This window comes from Pseudophryne corroboree, chromosome 4 (assembly GCF_028390025.1).
Source record: "Pseudophryne corroboree isolate aPseCor3 chromosome 4, aPseCor3.hap2, whole genome shotgun sequence".
Classification (NCBI taxonomy): Eukaryota; Metazoa; Chordata; class Amphibia; order Anura; family Myobatrachidae; genus Pseudophryne; species Pseudophryne corroboree.
Genome location: NC_086447.1, coordinates 866,853,434 through 866,878,520, shown reverse-complemented (window position 1 = coordinate 866,878,520; position 25,087 = coordinate 866,853,434). Strand labels below are relative to the sequence as shown.

Below are 25,087 nucleotides of genomic sequence, written 5' to 3'. Positions count from 1 at the left end.
GGCATTCTCTGTGTCATTATAGGATGTCTGCAGTGTATAATGTACAGTTCATGTGATATATACATTTTCAACAACTTTCCACTTCTCTGCAACAACGTCTCTCACCAATCTCTACATTCACCACACCTGACACTGCTGTATCCCACCTGCAGCAGACCCTAGAGAGTGCCCTTGATGAAGTTGCTCCAGCTACCCATCACACTCCACGTAGGCTTAGATGCCAACCATGGCACTCTAAATCAACAAGACACCTACAAAAACTGTCACGTAAGGTAGAACGTCCGTGGCGGAAATCTCAGAATCCAAGTGACTTTCTCACATATAAGACTACCTACCACTCCTATCGTCAGGCCCTGGACACTGCCAAACAAACATATTTCCAATCTCTCATCTCTTATCATGCCACCAACCCCAAACGACTTTTTAATACATTTAAATCACTTCTTTACCCTCCCTCACCTCCCCCACTAGCTACTATCAGTGCACAAGAACTTGCTTCCTACTTCAAGGATAAGATTGATAAAATCCGAGATGAAATGGTATGCTCTAACTCAGCCAGTGACCTGCTCAAATCCCTATCTGAACCCTCTGGCACTTTCTCTTCATTTGATCCCACAAGTGAAGATGAAGTATCAACACTCTTTTCATCCTCCTACTCCACTACCTCTCCTCTTGATCCTATACCCTCACAGGTCAGCAAAAGTTTGTCTCCTGTGCTTATCCCAACCTTAACTAAAATCTGTAATCTCTCTCTCTCTACCGGCATCTTTCCATCTCTGTTTAAACATGCAGTGATTACTCCCATTCTGAAAAAACACAACTTTGACCCAAACACACTCTCTAACTACCGTCCCATTTCTCAGCTACCCAGTCCCTCCAAGCTACTTGAGAGACTTGCCTACACTCGCCTTACACACTTTCTTAACTCCCACAACTTACTGGACCCACTTCAGTCAGGCTTTCGTGCCCAACACTCCACGGAGACGGCACTGACCAAAGTAGTGAATGATCTGGTCACTGCTAGATCAAAAGGCCATTACACACTACTTATTCTTCTAGATCTTTCTGCTGCTTTTGACACTGTTGACCACTCTCTTCTCATACAAACACTAGAGTCCCTAGGTCTTCTGGACACAGCCCTTACTTGGTTCTCATCCTACCTATCTAATCGATCTTTCAGTGTTCGCTTCTCTGATTCTACCTCCTCTTCTCTACCTCTATCAGTTAGAGTACCGCAAGGCTCAGTCTTAGGTCCTCTGCTTTTCTCAATCTATACCTCCTCTCTTGGTAAACTAATCAGCTCCTTCGGATTTCAGTATCATTTGTACGCTGATGATACTCAAATCTACCTATCCTCCCCAGATTTATCACCATCTGTATTGGCTCGTGTCACTGGATGCCTGTCTGCCATTTCATCTTGGATGTCATCTCGCCATCTCAAACTCAACATTTCCAAAACAGAATTAATTATTTTCCCACCAGCTAAGGGTAGTTACCAACCTGATATTGCCATAACTGTTGACAATGCAACTATCCACCCTACCCCACAAGCTCGCTGCCTAGGTGTCATCCTTGACTTTGAACTGTCGTTTGTTCCACACATTCAATCGGTCTCTAAATCATGTTACATGCACCTTAAAAACATATCCAAAATACGCCCTTATCTTACACAAGACACTGCAAAAACTCTGATCCATGCACTCATCATCTCCCGCATTGATTATTGTAATAGTCTCCTTACTGGTCTTCCCAAACATAGGCTCTCACCACTTCAATCCATTTTAAATGCAGCTGCGAGGCTAATCTTCCTCGCCAGATGTTCTTCGTCTGCTGATCCGCTCTGTCAGTCCCTCCATTGGTTACCGGTATTCTACCGTGTCAAATATAAAATACTTTTACTTACATACAAGGCTATTACCCAAACTGCACCATCATACATCTCCTCACTCATCTCAAAATATCTCCCTACCAGACCCCTCCGCTCTGCACAAGATCTGCGTCTCTCATCCAGATGTATTACCTGTTCCCACTCAAAATTACAGGACTTTACCCGGGCTTCACCCACTCTGTGGAATGCCCTCCCACGCACAATAAGACTCTCCACTAGTCTCCAAACCTTTAAACGTTCCCTGAAAACTCATCTCTTCAGACAAGCCTACCAAATTCCTGACCCACACACATATCCTTCAATGCTTCCCTATCCAGTTACATTCCCTCTGCACAGTCCCCATAACCTCACATTTTGTCTTCCAACATTGCTGGGTGATCATATCATACAACCTACTAAGAACCTAGCAATCTGGGGAAACATTATGTAACAGGTTGCATCTATCCTTGTGTATCAGTACCTATTTCCCTATAGATTGTAAGCTTGCGAGCAGGGCCTTCCTACCGCTATGTCTGTCTTTGCCCTGTTTTGTTCTATAACTGTTGTTCTAATTGTAAAGCGCAACGGAATATGCTGCGCTATATAAGAAACTGCTAATAAATAATAAATAAATACCTCTTTCAGTTGGAGTACCGCAAGGCTCAGTCTTGGGTCCTCTGCTTTTCTCTATCTATACCTCATCTCTTGGTAAACTAATCAGCTCTTTTGGATTTCATTATCATCTGTACGCAGATGATACTTAAATCTACCTATCCTCCCCTGACTTGTCCCTATCTGTACTGGGCCGTGTCACTGAATGCCTTTCTGCCATTTCATCTTGGATGACATCTCACCACCTCAAACTTAATATTTCAAAGACAGAGTTAATTATATTTGCACCAGCCAATAGTAGGTACCAACCTGATATCTCTATCACTGTTGAGAACTCTGCAATCACCCCTACCCCACACGCTCGCTGCCTAGGTGTCATCCTTGACTCTGCTCTGTCCTTTGTTCCCCACATTCAATCTGTCTCAAGATCATGTTACATGCATCTAAAAAACATATCCAAAATACGACCATACCTTACACAAGACACTGCTAAAACTCTAATCCATGCTCTCATTATCTCCCGCATTGATTATTGCAATAGTCTCCTAACTGGTCTTCCCAAAACGAGACTCTCACCACTACAATCCATTCTGAATGCAGCGGCGAGGCTAATCTTCCTCGCTAGACGTTCATTGTCTGCAGATCCTCTCTGTCAGTCCCTCCATTGGTTACCTGTATTCTACCATATTCAATATAAAATACTTTTACTCGCACACAAGGCCATTAACCAAACTACACCAACGTACATCTCTTCACATATCTCAAAATATCTCCCAACCCGACCACTTCGCTCTTCACAAGACCTGCGTCTCTCATCCAAACTCATTACTCGCTCCCATTCACATTTGCAGGACTTTCATCGGGCTGCACCCACTCTGTGGAATGCACTACTACGCACAATAAGACTCTCCTCTAGTCTTCAAACCTTCAAGCGTTCCCTGAAAACTCACCTCTTTAGGCAAGGGTATCGCATTCCAGAACCGCCCACATAACTTTCATAAACCTTCCCATCAAATTACATCCACTCTGCACAGTCCACACATATCCACACATGTCTTCTCATTCTTCACTTTCCCTTCCTCTCGACCCCGGTTCATCATTGCTGTAAGACCATATCATACAGCCCACCAAGAACCTTTGCAATCTGGCGGACAACTATGCAATAGATAGCAGTTTCCTTGTGTATACATGCCTATTTCCCTATAGATTGTAAGCTTGCGAGCCAGGCCTTCCTACCTCTATGACTGTTTGTTATTACCCAGTTTTGTTATATCATTGTTATTTACAATTGTAAAGCGCAACGGAATTTGCTGCGCTATATAAGAAACTGTTAATAAATAAATAATAAATGTGATGTGTTATTTCTGTTGTTTCAGGTTGTAAAGGTCGGGATTGTAGAACAGCCACTAGCAGCCTCCGGTGAGTTTGCTGATGGGGAATGGGCTGGGACTAATGGGGACTAATATGACAGTACACTGGAGAAGGGATCATTTCTATATGGGAAATACAGAATATCACAATGAAGGGAAAGGAAAGTGGAAAAATGTGGGCACTGGTATGATACGGAAATTGTCACAGTCCGTTTTGATAGGCTTCTCCAATGGTACCGCAAGGGTTGCGGTCAATTTACCTACAATCAAAATCCCGACGGTCAAAATCTCAACAGGGTCAAAATTCCGACATTTAAAATACCGACATGGTCAGAATACCGGCATTTAAAATACCGACAAGGTCAAAATACCGTTATTTCAAATGTCGACGGGTCAAAAAGTCAACATGATTTTATCATGATTTTTTCATTAAAACTGACTTGTTCATACTTTACCATCCCAGTGGACCTGGAGGGGGAATATAAAAGTGTGCCGAGCGCAGCGTGCGAGGGGACGCGGCACACTTATACGGCGCCTATGTCGACATACACAACAAACAAATAACCACTTGTGTCGCCGTTTTGACCTGTCGACATTTTAAATGCCGGTATTTTGACCTTGTCAGGATTTTGACCGTCGGTATTTTGATTGTAAGTATTTCATACTAAACCCGTACCGTAATCTTATCCCTTCTGGGTATAATTATTCCATGTAGATTCTCCCATGAGAGTAACACAGAGTATACAAAGCACAAAAGGACAGATAAGTACTCACTTGGGTGGGGTACTACCTATCAAATTATTAATTCTAAAATGTAAATTTTATTGTAGACAGTTAAAAGTACAAAATATATACGAAGTGAAACATGGACATACACAGACTTAAAAACACAAATAGTATTAAAAAGCAAATAAATGATCACATTTCAGTAATGGAGATGCAGTATGATTCTGTGTATGTGGTATCAATCACCATCATCAAAAGCTTGTATTTAGTTGTGGGTAAAACAAATCCCACAGGGATTACAATTCTATTCAGGAAAGAAAGGCAACACTATAGTGAATAGTAAATTGCAACATGAGTAGGTTGAAGATGACCCCTGGGTATTTTGTAGATACTACGGGGTAAATGTACTAAAGCTTCTAAAACAAAGAATTGGTGATGTTGTCCATATCAACCAATCAGGTGCTGTCTATCATTTTCTAAAAGGCAATAGAGAAATGATAGACATCATCTGATTGGTTGCTATGGGTAACATCACCAATTCTCTGTTTTAGAAGCTTTAGTAAATTTACCACCTTATGATCAGATAGTATCTACAAAATATAGTTACCCAGGGGTCGTAGTGTTTGCCTTACCTTCCCAAATAGAATTGTAACCGGTGTGGGATTTGTGTAAATAAAAGTTATGTTTCCTAATGAATAATTTGATAGGTAGAGCCCCATCCAAGAGAGTATTTTTGCATCCTTTTGTGTGAAGTATAGAATATGACATTGTATAGGCAGTTGGGTACATTAGTGTGTGGGACCTCTATCTTTTTGGGATAGAGGTTATTATATATTAGAGACAAAGGCAGCTGTAGGCGCGTTTGCGTCCACCTCTCTATCAGGTTTTATGCTGGATATGGGATTATGGGGCAGATGTATTAAGCCTGGAGGAAGTGATAAACCAGTGATAAGTGCAAGGTGATAAACGCACCAGCCAATCAGCTCCTAATGGATAATTTACATATTGGAGCTGATTGGCTGGTGCATTTATCACCTTGCACTTATCTCTGGTTTATCACTTCCTTATTCCTTCACCAGGTTATTACATCTGCCCCAGTATGTACTATATGGGTTTTATATTATGTCATTTATACTGGAGATGAGATTTAGTATATGGGGACATATGGAGTGGAGATATTATAGTACATTTCCACTAGCAAAAAAAACGGGTAAATGCGCGCCCCGTGCATTTACCTGTGTTTTTTTGAGCTAGTGGAAAAGGGGTATAAGTCTAAATAGGCTCATTAATATATGGGGGGTTGTATAACATGACATTATACTGTAAATTGGGTCATTAGTATATGTTGGGTTATATAATATGACATTATACTGGAAATGGGCCATTAGTATATGTTGGGTTATATCATATGACATTATACTGGAAATGGACCATTAGTATATGGTGGGTTATATAATATGACATTGTACAGGAAATGGGTTCATTAGTATACTGGAGGGTTATATAATATGACATTATACTGGAAATGGACAATTAGTACGTGTCGGGTTATATAACAGGACACTATACTGGAAATAGGGTCATTTATATATGTTTGGTTATGTAATATGACATTATGCTGGAAATGGACCATTAGTATATGTTGAGTTATATAATATGACATTGTACAGGAAATGGCTGCATTAGTATGTGTGGGGTAATATAACATGACAGTATACTGGAAATAGGGTCATTAGTATATGTTGGGTTATAGAATATGACATTATACAGGAAATGGACCATTAGTATATGGTGGGTTATATAATATGACGTACTGGAAAATGGACCATTAGTATATGGTGGGTTATATAATATGACGTCCTGGAAAATGGACCATTTGTATATGGTGGGTTATATAATATGACATTGTACAGGAAATGGGTGCATTAGTATGTGTGGGGTAATATAACATGACAGTATACTGGAAATAGGGTCATTAGTATATGTTGGGTTATAGAATATGACCGTAATATTGGAAATTTGGTCCTTAGTTTAGCGGGGTTATATTACAGTCTATAGCATTATACTGATTACTATATATTGGGTATGTAATATGTGTTGTTGAGTGGGAGGTGCTCCTCCTTGTTTCATCTACATAGAACAGTATCTGTCCGAGGTGGTGGCATGATCCTGTACCAGGGTTCCTCATGGTGCTCCTCACAGTGTCTGCTCTGTAGTCTCTGCAGGAAAAGAAGGTTTTATGGTGTGATCACGACTCACGTTTCCTATATCATGTCATGCAGCATAAATAAATGTATAGCCACTTATTGAGTGGTGTTTTCCCTCTCCACAGTGGACTCTGATGAAGCATCTGTCTGTAGTCCATCCCTCCTGAGCTCCTCCTCGTCCCCCGGAGTGAACACATCCAAGGAGCCCACCTGTACTCCTCCACCATCCCCCTCAGTCAGCAGCGGCCTATCCAATGCTGGGTAAGATGCACAGATCATAACGTTACAGTGAGGAATCACTAATGATACTATGTACAAAGCTGGGACAATACTATAATAACATTAGTAGTAGAGGACGCTCTTCCTATCATTATACAGTAGAAGTGACTTTATCCCGGGTACTAGAACAGGGACCTGAGCCCAAACCTCACCTTCCTCTCCTAAACTGAGAACACAGAATTATAACCACTGCAGAATTGTTTCCAGGGTGTAGAGAATAAGTCACATGTATTAATAGGTCTGACACAATGTTTCCTCCATACTGTAGGACCATGTAATCAGGGCTCCACCCTGAAGGTTTCCATTCCCAGTCTGCAGGATTTGTACAAGCAAGTTGCATTATTAACATTTTCTTTTCCAGATTATTCAGTCTGGAGGGAACACAGAGCTCTGACACGTAATCTCCGCTGCCCCCTGAAATTTAACATAGGGATTCTTCAGTAAATAGGATAACTACATAATTACAATTGTAATAAACCTCTCCTAAGGGAATGAACAGGGGTTGACATAATGACATCATTACCGATGTGTGGCTTGCGTTGCGTAAACGATAACGCCCAAACAGACAATCGGATCAAAATTTGGATTGCACCTCCAGTGTATAGAAGTTAATAAACTACAAAATTGGTCCTGTCGCTTTTTACCCTATCTGCTACGGGTTCTCCTCGGTAACGCCAAGAACCATGGATAAATATTTACTTACATTAAGACGTCTCAAATTTATATCTCTATAGATTTACCAAAATGTTAACACTCATTTCTCTAACGTCCTAGTGGATGCTGGGGACTCCGTCAGGACCATGGGGGATTAGCGGCTCCGCAGGAGACAGGGCACAAAAATAAAGCTTTAGGATCAGGTGGTGTGCACTGGCTCCTCCCCCTATGACCCTCCTCCAAGCCTCAGTTAGGTTTTTGTGCCCGTCCGAGCAGGGTGCAATCTAGGTGGCTCTCCTAAAGAGCTGCTTAGAAAAAGTTTTTAGGTTTTTTATTTTCAGTGAGTCCTGCTGGCAACAGGCTCACTGCAACGAGGGACTTAGGGGAGAAGAAGTGAACTCACCTGCGTGCAGGATGGATTGGCTTCTTAGGCTACTGGACACCATTAGCTCCAGAGGGATCGAACACAGGCCCAGCCATGGAGTCCGGTCCCGGAGCCGCGCCGCCGACCCCCTTGCAGATGCCGAAAAGCGAAGAGGTCCAGAAACCGGCGGCAGAAGACTTTTCAGTCTTCATGAGGTAGCGCACAGCACTGCAGCTGTGCGCCATTGTTGTCACACACTTCACACCAGCGGTCACGGAGGGTGCAGGGCGCTGCAGGGGGCGCCCTGGGCAGCAATGAGAATACCTTGTTCTGGCTAAAAAATACATCACATATAGCCCTTGGGGCTATATGGATGTATTTAACCCCTGCCAGGTCTCACAAACTCCGGAGAAGAGCCCGCCGAAATAGGGGGCGGGGCCTATCTCCTCAGCACACAGCGCCATTTTCCTGCTCAGCTCCGCTGCGAGGAAGGCTCCCAGGACTCTCCCCTGCACTGCACTACAGAAACAGGGTAAAAAAGAGAGGGGGGGCACTTTTTTTTGGCGTTTTTGATATATATTAAGCTGCTATAAGGGAGACAACACTTCTATAGGGTTGTTCCTATATATTTATAGCGCTTGGGTGTGTGCTGGCAAACTCTCCCTCTGTCTCCCCAAAGGGCTAGTGGGGTCCTGTCTTCGATAAGAGCATTCCCTGTGTGTCTGCTGTGTGTCGGTACGTGTGTGTCGACATGTATGAGGACGATGTTGGTGTGGAGGCGGAGCAATTGCCGGTAATGGTGATGTCACCCCCTAGGGAGTCGACACCGGAATGGATGGCTTTATTTATGGAATTACGTGATAATGTCAGCACATTACAAAAATCAGTTGACGACATGAGACGGCCGGAAAACCAGTTAGTACCTGTACAGGCGTCTCAGACACCGTCAGGGGCTGTAAAACGCCCTTTACCTCAGTCGGTCGACACAGACCCAGACACGGACACCGAATCTAGTGTCGACGGTGAAGAAACAAACGTATTTTCCAGTAGGGCCACACGTTATATGATCACGGCAATGAAGGAGGCTTTACATATCTCTGATACTGCATGTACCACAAAAAGGGGTATTATGTGGGGTCTGAAAAAACTACCTGTAGTTTTTCCTGAATCAGACGAATTGAATGAAGTGTGTGATGAAGCGTGGGTTAACCCCGATAGAAAACTGCTAATTTCAAAGAAGTTATTGGCATTATATCCTTTCCCGCCAGAGGTTAGGGCGCGCTGGGAAACACCCCCTAGGGTGGATAAGGCGCTCACACGCTTATCAAAACAAGTGGCGTTACCGTCTCCTGAAACGGCCGCCCTCAAGGATCCAGCAGATAGGAGGCTGAAAACTACCCTGAAAAGTATATACACTCATACTGGTGTTATACTGCGACCAGCCATCGCCTCTGCATGGATGTGCAGTGCTGGGGTGGTTTGGTCGGATTCCCTGACTGAAAATATTGATACCCTGGATAGGGACAGTATTTTACTGACTATAGAGCATTTAAAGGATGCATTTCTATATATGCGAGATGCACAGAGGGATATTTGCACTCTGGCATCGAGAGTAAGTGCGATGTCCATATCTGCCAGAAGAAGTTTATGGACGCGACAATGGTCAGGTGATGCGGATTCCAAACGGCATATGGAAGTATTGCCGTATAAGGGGGAGGAATTATTTGGGGTCGGTCTATCGGATTTGGTGGCCACGGCAACAGCCGGGAAATCCACCTTTTTACCTCAGGTCCCCTCCCAACAGAAAAAGACGCCGTCTTTTCAGCCGCAGTCCTTTCGTTCCTATAGGAACAAGCGGGCGAAAGGACAGTCATATTTGCCCCGAGGCAAAGGAAAGGGTAAGAGAGTGCACCAAGCAGCTTCTTCCCAGGAGCAGAAGCCCCCCCCGGCTTCTGCAAAGCCCTCAGCATGACGTTGGGGCTTTACAAGCGGACTCAGGGGCGGTGGGGGGTCGACTCAAGAATTTCAGCGCACAGTGGGCTCACTCACAGGTGGACCCCTGGATCCTGCAGATAATATCTCAGGGTTACAGGTTGGAATTCGAGAAGTCTCCCCCTCGCCGGTTCCTAAAGTCTGCTCTGCCAACGTCTCCCTCAGACAGGGCGACGGTATTGGAAGCCATTCACAAGCTGTATTCTCAGCAGGTGATAGTCAAGGTACCCCTCCTACAACAGGGAAAGGGGTATTATTCCACACTATTTGTGGTACCGAAGCCGGACGGCTCGGTAAGACCTATTCTAAATCTGAAATCTTTGAACCTGTACATACAAAAATTCAAGTTCAAGATGGAGTCACTCAGAGCAGTGATAGCGAATCTGGAAGAAGGGGACTTTATGGTGTCCCTGGACATCAAGGATGCTTACCTGCATGTCCCAATTTGCCCTTCACATCAAGGGTACCTTAGGTTCGTGGTGCAAAACTGTCATTATCAGTTTCAGACGCTGCCGTTTGGATTGTCCACGGCACCTCGGGTCTTTACCAAGGTAATGGCCGAAATGATGTTTCTTCTACGAAGAAAAGGCGTATTAATTATCCCTTACTTGGACGATCTCCTGATAAGGGCAAGGTCCAGGGAACAGCTGGGGGACGTAGTAGCATTAACCCAAATAGTGCTGCAACAGCACGGGTGGATTCTGAATTTTCCAAAATCTCAATTGACCCCGACGACACGTCTGCTGTTCCTGGGAATGATTCTGGACACGGTTCAAAAAAAAGGTGTTTCTTCCGGAGGAGAAAGCCAAGGAGTTATCCGAACTTGTCAGGAACCTCCTAAAACCAGGGAAAGTGTCTGTGCATCAATGCACAAGAGTCCTGGGAAAGATGGTGGCTTCTTACGAAGCGATTCCATTCGGCAGATTCCACGCACGAACTTTTCAGTGGGATCTGCTGGACAAATGGTCCGGATCACATCTGCAGATGCATCAGCGGATAACCTTATCGCCACGGACAAGGGTGTCTCTGCTGTGGTGGTTGCAGAGTGCTCATCTGTTAGAGGGCCGCAGATTCGGCATACAGGACTGGGTCCTGGTGACCACGGATGCCAGTCTGAGAGGCTGGGGAGCGGTCACACAGGGAAGAAACTTCCAGGGAGTATGGTCAAACCTGGAGATGTCTCTTCACATAAATATACTGGAGCTAAGAGCGATTTACAATGCTCTAAGCCTGGCAAAACCCCTGCTTCAGGGTCAGCCGGTGTTGATCCAGTCGGACAACATCACGGCAGTCGCCCACGTAAACAGACAGGGCGGCACAAGAAGCAGGAGAGCAATGGCAGAAGCTGCAAGGATTCTTCGCTGGGCGGAAGATCATGTGATAGCACTGTCAGCAGTGTTCATTCCGGGAGTGGACAACTGGGAAGCAGACTTCCTCAGCAGACACGATCTACACCCGGGAGAGTGGGGACTTCATCCAGAAGTCTTCCACATGATTGTGAACCGTTGGGAAAAACCAAAGGTGGACATGATGGCGTCTCGCCTCAACAAAAAACTGGACAGGTATTGCGCCAGGTCAAGAGACCCTCAGGCAATAGCTGTGGACGCTCTGGTAACGCCGTGGGTGTTCCAGTCAGTGTATGTGTTTCCTCCTCTGCCTCTCATACCAAAAGTACTGAGAATTATACGGCAAAGGGGAGTAAGAACGATACTCGTGGCTCCGGATTGGCCAAGACGAACTTGGTACCCGGAACTTCAGGAGATGCTCACGGAAGATCCGTGGCCTCTACCTCTAAGACGGGACCTGCTTCAACAGGGACTGTGTCTATTCCAAGACTTACCGTGGCTGCGTTTGACGGCATGGCGGTTGAACGCCGAATTCTAAGGGAAAAAGGCATTCCGGAAGAGGTCATTCCTACACTGGTAAAAGCCAGGAAGGAGGTGACTGCACAACATTATCACCGCATTTGGAGAAAATATGTTGCGTGGTGTGAGGCCAGGAAGGCCCCCACGGAGGAATTTCAATTGGGTCGATTCCTACATTTCCTGCAAACAGGATTGTCTATGGGCCTCCATTAAGGTTCAAATTTCGGCCCTGTCGATTTTCTTCCAAAAAGAATTGGCTTCAGTTCCTGAAGTCCAGACTTTTGTAAAAGGAGTACTACATATACAGCCCCCGGTTGTGCCCCCAGTGGCTCCGTGGGACCTTAATGTAGTTTTGGATTTTCTCAAATCCCATTGGTTTGAGCCACTCAAATCGGCGGATTTGAAATATCTTACATGGAAAGTAACCATGCTACTGGCCCTGGCTTCAGCCAGGAGAGTGTCAGAATTGGCGGCTTTATCGTATAAAAGCCCATATCTGATTTTCCATTCGGACAGGGCAGAACTGCGGACGCGTCCTCATTTTCTGCCTAAGGTGGTGTCAGCGTTTCACCTGAACCAGCCTATTGTGGTGCCTGCGGCTACTAGCGATTTGGAGGATTCCAAGTTGCTGGACGTTGTCAGGGCATTGAAAATATATATTTCAAGGACGGCTGGAGTCAGAAAATCTGACTCGCTGTTTATACTGTATGCACCCAACAAGCTGGGTGCTCCTGCTTCTAAGCAGACGATTGCTCGTTGGATTTGTAGCACAATTCAACTTGCACATTCTGTGGCAGGCCTGCCACAGCCTAAATCTGTCAAGGCCCATTCCACAAGGAAGGTGGGCTCATCCTGGGCGGCTGCCCGAGGGGTCTCGGCATTACAACTCTGCCGAGCAGCTACGTGGTCGGGGGAGAACACGTTTGTAAAATTCTACAAATTTGATACCCTGGCTAAAGAGGCCCTGGAGTTCTCTCATTCGGTGCTGCAGAGTCATCCGCACTCTCCCGCCCGTTTGGGAGCTTTGGTATAATCCCCATGGTCCTGACGGAGTCCCCAGCATCCACTAGGACGTTAGAGAAAATAAGATTTTACTTACCGATAAATCTATTTCTCGTAGTGGATGCTGGGCGCCCATCCCAAGTGCGGATTGTCTGCAATACTTGTACATAGTTATTGTTACAAAAAAATCGGGTTGTTATTGTTGTGAGCCGTCTGTTCAGAGGCTCCTACGTTATCATACTGTTAACTGGGTTCAGATCACAAGTTGTACGGTGTGATTGGTGTGGCTGATATGAGTCTTACCCGGGATTCAAAATCCTTTCTTATTGTGTACGCTCGTCCGGGCACAGTATCCTAACTGAGGCTTGGAGGAGGGTCATAGGGGGAGGAGCCAGTGCACACCACCTGATCCTAAAGCTTTATTTTTGTGCCCTGTCTCCTGCGGAGCCGCTAATCCCCCGTGGTCCTGACGGAGTCCCCAGCATCCACTACGGACTACGAGAAATAGATTTATCGGTAAGTAAAATCTTATTTTATATTTACAACCGTGAAAATCAGAATGTCACGTGCGAAGAACTGGTAGATCAGACACTGATTTATAGGTTTTGCCTTTTAAATGATTGCCCCTTTAAAAATATGGGCAGACACGCTGGAAATTCCTCAGAGCGTGCAGCACACAGACTATTACATAAGCCCCAAAGTGTTTACATTTCCTGTTTCAGTGGTTGGTTGTTACACAGTGCCACATAAGTAGGTCTGTGGGCTTTATGAACTCAGTGTGTAGTATGTTGGTCCAGCAGGAATGAAGCTGGAACAATTTGGAATCTCACATTGCAGAGTCTGTTCTTTTCCTTCAGAAGTTTTCATATATATGTACTAAGCCTTGGAGAGAGATAGAGTGGACAGAGCTATAGTACCATCCAATCATCTCCTGTCATTATTCATACATAGGGGGATATGTATTATAGCGGCACGGAGCATACCACTATAGCACTTCCTGCTTCGCCTCATTACCAAGGAGAAGTAGGACGCTACATTGACAAGATGTATTAACATCTTGCCTGTTGAAGCGGTGCAGTGAAAACTCCCTCCTCTGGCGATCCCAGCCTGAGCACGCAGCGCCTAGTGCTGATGCGCTGTGTCTCTCCCCTGGCCGGCTCCTCTGGGCGTGCGCGAGATCTCGCTATTATTGCGATATCTCCTGTGCAGCCCAGAGCCGGCAACCGCCACAGCCAGGGCCAGAACTGTGTCTGTTTTGGAGATAGGGCAGTGACACCTGCAGCTGTCGAAATAGATAGCTGCAGGTGTCGGAACAGTCAGTGCCACATACATTGTCCTGCATATCGGCGCGCTATCGTTTCGATATCAGCACCAAAATAGACAGGGGCGCTTAGCACCCCTGTCACTGAGCACACTACCCTGCATTCATACATGGGGGGAGGGGGAGCGGTATCAGCGCACATAACGTGTGCTGATACATGTCCCCCCCATATCAACCCTTCATATATCTACCCCACAGTCTGTAACATGACAGGAGCTGGTTAGCTGGTACTTTATCTCTCTCACTTGAACACTCTCCAAGGCTTAGTACATCTGCCCCAGTCATTATATTAAAAGTGGTTTTAGTTATAACATTTAGGGTATACAGGTATTTGTGCAGTAAAAAGTGGGCGTCTTTATACACCACCCTATTTCTCTCTCTCTCTGATATCCATCCCACTGTTAATCGCTGATATCCATTCCGCTGTCTCTCTCTCTGATATCCATCCTGCTGTCTCTCTCTCTGATATCCATCCTGCTGTCTCTCTCTCTGATATCCATCCCGCTGTCTCTCTCTCTGATATCCATCCCGCTGTCTCTCTCTCTGATATCCATCCCGCTGTCTCTCTCTCTGATATCCATCCCGCTGTCTCTCTCTCTGATATCCATCCCGCTGTCTCTCTCTCCGATATCCATCCCGCTGTCTCTCTCTTTCTCTCTTATATCCATCCCACTGTCTCTCTCTCTTATATCCATCCCACTGTGTCTATCTCTCTCTCTGATATCCATCCTGCTGTCTCTCTCTCTCTCTGATATCCATCTCGCTGTCTCTTTCTCTCTGATATCCATCCCATTGTCTCTCTCTTTCTGATCTCCATCTTGCTGTTTCACTCTGATATCCAACCCGCTGTTTCTCTCTCTCTCTCTGATAGTCATCCCGCTGTCTCTCTCTCTCTGATAGCCATATAGCTGTCTCTCTCTCTCTCTGATGTCCATCCCGCTGTCTCTCTCTCTCTCTGATGTCCATCTCTCTCCCGCTGTCTCTCTCTCTGATATCCATCCCACTGTCTCTCTCTCTGATATCCATCCTGCTGTCTCTCTCTCTGATATACATCCCGCTGTCTCTCTCTCTCTCCGATATCCATCCCACTGTCTCCTATATTCATCTCGCTGTCTCTTTCTCTCTGATATCCATCCCATTGTCTCTCTCTTTCTGATCTCCATCTTGCTGTCTCACTCTGATATCCAACCCGCTGCGTGTCTGTCTCTCACTCTCTGATATCCATCCCACTGTCTCTCTCTCTCTGATAGCCATACAGCTGTCTCTCTCTCTCTGATGTCCATCCCGCTGTCTCTCTCTCTCTCTCTCTGATATCCATCCCACTGTCTCTCTCTCTCTCTGATATCCATCCTGCTGTCTCTCTCTTTGATATCCATCCCACTGTCTCTCTCTCTCCGATATCCATCCCACTGTCTCTCTCTCTGATATCCATCCCGCTGTCTCTCTCTCTCTGATATCCATCCCGCTGTCTGTCTCTCTCTGATATCCATCCCACTCTCTCTGATGTCCATCCTGCTGTCTCTCTCTTATATCCATCCCGCTCTCTCTCTCTCTCTCTCTCTCTGATATCCATCCTGCTGTCTCTCTCTGATATCCATCCTGCTGTCTCTCTCTGATATCCATCCTGCTGTCTCTCTCTCTCTGATATCCATCCCGCTGTCTGTCTCTCTCTGATATCCATCCCACTCTCTCTGATATCCATCCTGCTGTCTCTCTCTTATATCCATCCCGCTCTCTCTCTCTCTCTGATATCCATCCTGCTGTCTCTCTCTGATATCCATCCCGCTGTCTCTCTCTGATACCCATCCCACTCTCTCTCTCCCTGATATCCATCTCGCTGTCTCTCCCTGATATCCATCCCGCTGTCTCTTTCTCTCTGATACCCATCCCGCTGTCTCTTTCTCTCTGATACCTATCCCGCTGTCTCTCTTTCTCTCTGATCCCCAAACTGTTGTCTCTCTCTCTGATACCCATCCCGTTGTCTCTCTCTCATACCCAACCCGCTGTCTCTTTCCCTTTCTCTGATATCCATCCCGCTGTCGCTGGCTCTCTCTCTGATACCTAGTGATGAGCGGATTCGGTTTTACTCGGTTCTCAAAACCGCCCTGATACCCATCCCACTGTCTCTCTCTCTGATACCCATCAAGCTGCCTCTCTCTCTCTGATACCCATCAAGCTATCTCTCTCACTCTGCCCGCATCCTTTGTCTGGCTGTAGGACTTTGCCGTCAGGGGTTGAAGTGATGGGGCTGCAGGTAGATTACTGGCAGTGGTCGGAGCGCAGGAAGGATGGGGATCGGAGAGACACCGCCACTAAGAACACAATGAGGAGCAACTTCCGTTCCCTGCAGGTCAGCCGCCTGCCACCCCCCGGAGAGAACAACCTGCCCCTGTGTATGACTATGACTATAGTCACTCAGGAGAAAAACAAGAAAGGTGAGACGTGCTGAGTAATGTCTGTCCATGTTATATGCCAGGCTTCCACTGAGCGCTCATTGAGGAAACGGGGCAGACCTTCTAAAAGATGATCGCTTAGTTATATAGCACCACCAACTGCAAACAGAAAACTGATTTTTAACTTAATTCTGTCCCTTAGTGTATACCGAGCCACAGACTGCTATTCCCTAAATACACTTAGTGATAGATTATAACTTACCTGCCCTGTTTCTTCCACATCACCTTCCTTCTGGGCTTGTAAGGCGGGTGATCAGACTTACTGCTATCCATGGAAGTGTCCGTACCTCCCTGGCAGTCCCTAAGCACACCTCTGAATGAAACCAGTAACTTAGGAAGTGTTAAGCTTCCCCACACAAATACAATACAAGATACAATGGGGTATACATCTGAAGCAAATCTGGTCTATGAAACAGTAATAGATGGAGCAAGTTAAGAATGTACCAAGATGCATCAATGCTTGATAGACTCATCCCCATAACTAATGACCATTGTTCTTTCCTAGTCATGTTCCTCACTAAGAAGCCCAAAGAGAAGGAACCCGAGTCTCGCAGTCAGGTGATCGAGGGAATCAGTCGTCTGATATGCACCGCCAAGAACCAGAACACCATGCTGAGAGGTAAGAGGAGTCTGCCAGCATCTGCCGGAGTACCCAGAGGGCCAGGCACCCCATCTTAGCTCTATACATGATCTCTGTGTCTGGGATATTAATAGACTGAACGTCTAGCGTCTCAGCTCTATACATGACTTCACTCTCATTGTAGCTCGCCACACCCAGTCCCACCCAGGATCAGTGTCAGCTTTGACCCATACACAGAAGTGGCCCTACTGAACAAATCTGCCCATTTGGGCCTAGTTTCATGAATACTTCTGAAATGATTAGGGCAACCAGGGGCTCTCTAGCTGCTGTCAAACTACAGATCCCAGCATGCACTGCCCCCGTTTTAGCATTCTCTAATAGCGAAACTGTGGCAGGACATGCTGGGACTTGAAGTTTCACAACAGCTGCAGAGCCACAGGTTGGCCAGGCCTGGATTAGGGCCTTTAGTGCTCTTAAAGACGGCCACACAGACCAACAGTAGTCATTGGAGGTTATCTTCTGACCACATTTACCATCATGCCTGATAATGACTCCATCAGTGCTGTGGTGGTTCTCATGCTGCAGTGTATCCAGGTGCTGATATCTGCCGTGTTATTGCAGTATGTATGGCTGGTACATGTAACACTTACTGGGCTTGTTGGACGTAATTCATCATCTTTTTTCTCTAACGTCCTAGTGGATGCTGGGAACTCCGAAAGGACCATGGGGAATAGCGGGCTCCGAAGGAGGCTGGGCACTCTAGAAAGATTTATGACTACCTGGTGTGCACTGGCTCCTCCCACTATGACCCTCCTCCAAGCCTCAGATCTTGTGCCCGGCCGAGGTTGGATGCACACTAGGGACTCTCCTGAGCCCTTAGAAAGAAAGTATAGATTTAGGTTTTTTATTTTCAGTGAGACCTGCTGGCAACAGGCTCACTGCAGCGAGGGACTAAGGGGAGAAGAAGCGAACTCGCTTGCTTGCAGCCGGATTGGGCTTCTTAGGCTACTGGACACCATTAGCTCCAGAGGGATCGACCGCAGGCCCAGTCCTTGGTGTTCGGTCCCGGAGCCGCGCCGCCGTCCCCCTTACAGAGCCAGAAGCAAGAAGAGGTCCGGAAAAACGGCGGCAGAAGACATCAGTCTTCACCAAGGTAGCGCACAGCACTGCAGCTGTGCGCCATTGTTACTCAGGCACACTTCACACTCCGGTCACTGAGGGTGCAGGGCGCTTGGGGGGGGCGCCCTAAGCAGCAATAAAAACACCTTGGCTGGCAAAAATACCACAATATATAGCCCCAGAGGCTATATATGTGGTAAATACCCCTGCCAGAATCCAGAAAAAAGTGGGAGAATAGGCCGCGGAAAAGGGGCGGAGCTATCTCCCTCAGACACACTGGCGCCATTTTCTCTTCACAGTGCAGCTGGAAGAAAGCTCCCCAGGCTCTCCCCTGTAGTTTTCAGGCTCAAAGGGTTAAAAAGAGAGGGGGGGCACTAAATTTAGGCGCAATATTGTATATACAAGCAGCTATAGGGGAAAATTCACTCAGTTATAGTGTTAATCCCCACATTATATAGCGCTCTGGTGTGTGCTGGCATACTCTCTCTCTGTCTCCCCAAAGGGCTTTGTGGATCCTGTCCTCAGTCAGAGCATTCCCTGTGTGTGTGCGGTGTGTCGGTACAGCTGTGTCGACATGTTTGAGGAGGAGGCTTATATAGTGACGGAGCAGATGCCGATAAATGTGATGTCGCCCCCTGTGGGGCCGACACCAGAGTGGATGGTTAGGTAAAAGGTATTAACCGACAGTGTCAACTCCTTACATAAAAGGGTGGATGACGTAACAGCTGTGGGACAGCCGGCTTCTCAGCCCGTGCCTGCCCAGGCGTCTCAAAGGCCATCAGAGGCTCAAAAACGCCCGCTCATTCAGATGGCAGACACAGATGTCGACACGGAGTCTGACTCCAGTGTCGACAAGGTTGAGACATATACACAATCCACTAGGAACATCCGTGACTTGATCCCGGCAATAAAAAATGTGTTACACATTTCTGACATTAACCTCTAAAAATGGGTTTTTATGTTTGGGGAGAAAAAGCAGGCAATGTTTTGTTCCCCCATCAGATGAATGAATGAAGTGTGTGAAAAGCGTGGGTTCCCCATGATAAGAAACTGGTAATTTCTAAAAAGTTACTGATGGCGTACCTTTTCCCGCCAGAGGATAAGTTACGCTGGGAGATATCCCCTAGGGTGGATAAGGCGCTCACACGGTTGTCAAAATAGGTGGCACTACCGTTTTAGGAACGGCCACTTTGAAGGTACCTGTTGATAAAAAGCAGGAGGCTATCCTGAAGTCTGTATTTACACACTCAGGTACTAGACTGAAACCTGCAGAGCGTGCTGCTGCAGCGTGGTCGGTGACCCTGTCAAACATACTAGTTTGCTAACATGAGAACATATTAAAGACATCGTCTTATATATGAGGGATGCACAGAGGGATATTTTGCCGGCTGGCATCCAAAATGAATGTAATGTCCATTCTGTCAGGAGGGTATTAGAGACCTGTCACTGGACAGGTGATGCTGACCTTAAAAGGCGCATAGAGATTCTGCCTTATAAGGGTGAGGAATTATTTGGGGATGGTCTCTGGGACCTCGTATCCGCAGCAACAGCTGGGAAGAAATATTTTTCCTTCAGTTTTCCTCACAGACTAAGAAAGCACTGTATTATCAGGTACAGTCCTTTCGGCTTCAGAAAAGCAAGCGGGTCAAAGGCGCTTCCTTTCTGTACAGAGACAAGGGAAGAGGGAAAAAGCTGCACCAGTCAGCCTGTTCCCAGAATCATAATTCTTCTCTCGCTTCCTCTGAGTCCACAGCATGACGCGGGGGCTCCACACGTGTAGCCAGGTACGGTGGGGGGCCGTCTCAAAAATTTCAGCGATCAGTGGGCTCGCTCACAGGTGGATCCCTGTTTCATTCAAGTAGTATTTCAGGGGTACAAGCTGGAATTCGAGATGTCTTCCCCCCGCCGTTTCCTCAAATATGCCTTGCCGACAACTCCCTCAGGCAGGGAGGCTGTGCTAGAGGCAATTAATAAGCTGTATTCCCAGCGGGTAATACTTAAGGTGCCCCTACTTCAAGGGACGGGGTTACTATTCCACACGGTTTGGGGTACCGAAACCGCATGGTTCGTTGTGACCCTTTTTTATATTTAAAATCCTTGAACACATACATAAAAAATTCAAGTTCAAGATGGAATCGCTCAGGGCGGTTATTGCAAACCTGGACGAGGGGGATTACATGGTATCCCGGGACATCAAGGATGCTTACCTGCATGTCCCTATTTACTATCCTCGCCAGGAGTACCTCAGATTTGTGGTACAGGATTACCATTACCAAGTCCAGACTCTGCCGTTTGGACTGTACATGGCACCGAGGGTGTTACCAAGGTAATGGCCGGAATGATGATACTCCTTCGAAAAAGGGGAGTTTTAATTATCCCGTACTTGGACAATCTCCTTATAAGGGCGAGGTCCAAGGAGCAGTTGCTAGTCGGGGTAGCACTATTTTGGAAAGTGCTACAACAGCACGGTTGGATTCTAAACAGTCCAGAGTCACAGCTGGTTCCTACGACACGTCTACTGTTCCTGGGGATGGTTCTGGACACAGACCAGAAATAAGTGTTTCTCCCGGAGGAGAAAGCCAAGGAGCTGTCATCTCTAGTCAGAGACCTCCTGAAGCCAAAACAGGTATCGGTGCATCATTGCACGCGAGTCCTGGGAAAAATGGTAGCTTCCTACGAAGCAATCCCATTCAGCAGGTTCCATGCAAGAATTTTTCAGGGGGACCTGTTAGACAAGTGGTCCGGGTCGCATCTTCAGATGCATTAGGCTGATAACCCTGTCTCCAAGGACCAGGGTATCTCTACTGTAGTAGCTGCAGAGTGCCCATCTTCAAGAGGGCCGCAGGTTCGACATACAGGACTAGGTCCTAGTGACCATGGTTGCCAGCCTTTGAGGCTGGGGGGCAGTCACACAGGGAAGAAACTTCCAGGGACTTTGGTCAAGTCAGGTGACTTCCCTACATAAATATTCTGGAACAGAGGGCCATTTACAATGCCCTGAGTCAGGCAAGGCCTCTGCTTCAAAACCAGCCGGTCCTGATCCAATCAGGCAACATCACGGCAGTCGCCCATGTAAACCAACAGGGCGGCACAAGAAGCAGGATGGCGATGGCAGAAGCCACAAGGATTCTCCGATGGGCGGAAAATCATGTGTTAGCACTGTCAGCAGTGTTCATTCCCGGAGTGGACAACTGGGAAGCAGATCTTCTCAGCAGACACGACTTCCACCCGAGAGTGTGGGGACTTCATCCAGAAGTCTTCCAAAGGATTGTACACCATTGGGAAAGGCCACAGGTGGACATGAAGGCGTCCCGCCTCAACAAAAAGCTATAAAAGATATTGCGCCAGGTCAAGGGACCTTCAGGCGATAGCTGTGGACGCTCTGGTAACACCGTGGGTGTACCAGTCGGTTTATGTGTTCCCCCCTCTGCCTCTCATACCAAAGGTACTGAGAATAATAAGAAGGCGAGGAGTAAGAACGATACTCGTGGTTCCGGATTGGCCAAGAAGAGCCTGGTACCCAGAACTTCAAGAAAATATATCAGAGGACCCATGGCCTCTGCCGCTCAGACAGGACCTGCTGCAGCAGGGGCCCTGTCTGGTCCAAGACTTACCGCGGCTACGTTTTGATGGCATGGCGGTTGAACGCCGGATCCTAAAGGAAAAGGGCATTCCGGAGGAAGTCTTTCCTACGCTGATTCAAGCCAGGAAAGATGTAACTGCAAAACATTATCACCGCATATGGCGGAAATATGTTGCTTGGTGTGAGGCCAAAAAAGGCCCCAACAGAGGAATTTCAACTAGGTCGATTTCTGCATTTCCTACAAGCAGGAGTGTCTATGGGCCTAAAATTAGGCTCCATTAAGATACAGATCTCGGCTCTGTCGATTTTCTTCCAGAAAGAATTAGCTTCAGTACCTGAAGTTCAGACATTGTAAAAGGAGTGCTGCATATTCAGCCCCCGGTGGTGCCTCCAGTGGCACCTTGGGATCTCAACGTGGTGTTGAGTTTCTTAAAAATCACATTGGTTTGAACCACTAAAAACCGTGGATCTAAAATATCTCACGTTGAAAGTGGTCATGTTATTGGCCTTGGTTTCGGCCAGGCGTGTATCAGAATTGGCGGCTTTGTCATATAAAAGTCCTTATCTGATTTTCCATATGGATAGGACAGAATTGAGGACTCGTCCCAAGTTTCTCCCTAAGGTGGTATCCGCTTTTCACTTGAACCAACCTATTGTGGTGCCTGCGGCTACTAGGGACTTGGAGGATTCCAAGTTACTGGACGTAGTCAGGGCCTTGAAAAATTATGTTTCCAGGACGGCTAGAGTCAGGAAAATTGACTCGCTATTTGTCCTGTATGCACCCAACAAGTTGGGTGCTCCTGCTTCTAAGCAGACTATCGCTCGCTGGGTCTGTGACACGATTCAGCAGGCGCATTCTGCGGCTGGACTGCCGCATCCTAAATCAGTGAAAGCCCATTTCACAGGGAAGGTGGGCTCATCTTGGGCGGCTGCCCGAGGGGTCTCGGCTTTACAACTTTGCCGAGCTGTTACTTGGTCAGGGGCAAACACGTTTGCAAAATTCTACAAATTTGATACCCTGGCTGAGGAGGACCTTGAGTTCTCTCATTCGGTGCTGCAGAGTCATCCGCACTCTCCCGCCCGTTTGGGAGCTTTGGTGTAATCCCCATGGTCCTTTCGGAGTTCCCAGCATCCACTAGGACGTTAGAGAAAATAAGATTTTACTCACCGGTAAATCTATTTCTCGAAGTCCGTAGTGGATGCTGGGCGCCCATCCCAAGTGCGGATTGTCTGCAATACTTGTAAATAGTTATTGCTAACTAAAGGGTTATTGTTGAGCCATCTGTTGAGAGGCTCAGTTGTTTTCATACTGTCAAACTGGATATAGTATCACGAGTTGTACGGTGTGATTGGTGTGGCTGGTATGAGTCTTACCCGGGATTCAAAATCCTTCCTTATTATGTCAGCTCGTCCGGGCACAGTGTCCTAACTGAGGCTTGGAGGAGGGTCATAGTGGGAGTTGCCAGTGCACACCAGGTAGTCATAAATCTTTCTAGAGTGCCCAGCCTCCTTCGGAGCCCACTATTCCCCATGGTCCTTTCAGAGTTCCCAGCATCCACTACGGACTACGAGAAATAGATTTACCGGTGAGTAAAATCTTATTTTTTCACTGCACCTGCTTCCGATCTGCAGTTGTGATGCAGAAGTGTATGGAAAATGTATTGGGCATTCCTGGGTAGTGACCGGGTGGTGGCTATTTAAATGCAAGAAGATGAACCTGTTTTATGCTAGTGTCGTGGGTGCGTCGCTGAACTGGTTGCATACAGTGGCGCTTAATTGCTCACACTGGAGTCCACACTCAGATGAAGAATCTGCAAGTTCCGATGGTGCTTCCGATGGTTGTGTCTAAAGACGCACCTATCAGTATTACGGCGTCTGAGGATGCTGAAAGTTGGCGTCTCCGTCCTTACACAGTGTGTACACGTATGTACACCAGGGGAAGGTCTGATACTAGCATTAGCATACAGTCTCAGACACGACTGCGCTAAAGCGCTTGCAGCAGCGTCTCAGAATCAGGCCCATTATATCCTAATTGGGTACAAGTTACAATGAGCAGAATCTTGAAAAGTATATTTGTTTCACAATGTAAACATAAAAGGCAAATATATTTATTCTAGTTTGTTGCCAACAAAGTGCTATAAAGCGCAATCTTTAGTAAGTGAAAAATAAATATTTATCTTGTACAGTTGTTGTGACTGACTAGAGTGACACATCCCAGAACGTCACAATGCGAGTAGCCCCCTGTGTTCTAGTGGTTACTACTACCCAGTATTGTAATGTGACATTGCTGTAAGGTTCTATCACTAATATCCACATACGCCTTCTCTTCCCTGCAGTCACCATAGATGGCGTGGAGTGGAACGACGTCAAGTTCTTCCAGCTGGCGGCACAATGGCCGACTCACGTCAAGCAGTTCCCTGTGGGCATCTTTGGTCATGTGAAGATGTGATGTCACTGTGATGTCATCGTTAGATTAACACTTTCTGTAAATGGATCACTCTGTATTTCCCTTTCTGAGTCAGTGAAGTCAGGTAGATCATTCACTTTCCCTACAAGATCCTTTGTGTCAGTGTGGTGTGCCTGCCATTGTCCACCTTCCTTCTAAAGCAATAGGGAAGGCAGTGTGCATAAATTGGGATGAGTGTACCTCATTATTATCAGCAATAGCAGTTCTCATGAAAAGTGTTACATTTAAATAAATGCAATTGGAGTAGTTGTTAATTGACCATGAATTTGTAAACTGGGAAAAATAATGAATATTTTGTGGTGATTGACTGAATATTAGCTGGTCAGTCATAGTGACGCTCATGGCTTATGAATGTAATTGGTCAGATCATTGGTTAAATAGTTCTTCATCCCTGGTAAGTAACACAACTGTATTACAGCCAGAACTCTTTTATGTCATCACTCTCTTCCACAGACACTACAGCATGAATCAGAAAGTGTATGAAATAGGTCCATGTCCTGATCTTCTCTAGATAGTGGGTTTGGGAGGTCCCAGTAATTATGCTACATGTAAAGATAGAAATAAGTAAAGTTAAAGCCCATTTAAGGGAATTAGGCTGAAAATTTAAATAATGAGACAGTAAGGGC

At 46.4% G+C, this 25,087-nt stretch overlaps 1 protein-coding gene across 3 annotated transcripts in view; it reads left to right on the top strand.

Moving 5' to 3' along the window:
• The window catches only part of LOC134910558 (phosphofurin acidic cluster sorting protein 2-like), a 327,980-nt gene extending 303,273 nt beyond the window's left edge, over nucleotides 1–24,707 (top strand). For all 3 annotated transcript variants that reach the window (XM_063918731.1, XM_063918732.1, XM_063918733.1), the window contains exons 21-25: nucleotides 3,856–3,898; nucleotides 6,908–7,043; nucleotides 16,477–16,694; nucleotides 17,218–17,331; nucleotides 24,331–24,707. In XM_063918731.1, the coding sequence (XP_063774801.1) occupies nucleotides 3,856–3,898; nucleotides 6,908–7,043; nucleotides 16,477–16,694; nucleotides 17,218–17,331; nucleotides 24,331–24,443 (624 nt within the window). In that variant the 3' untranslated portion in view covers nucleotides 24,444–24,707. The remainder of the gene's footprint in view (nucleotides 1–3,855; nucleotides 3,899–6,907; nucleotides 7,044–16,476; nucleotides 16,695–17,217; nucleotides 17,332–24,330) is intronic.
• Nucleotides 24,708–25,087: the final 380 nt, after the last annotated feature.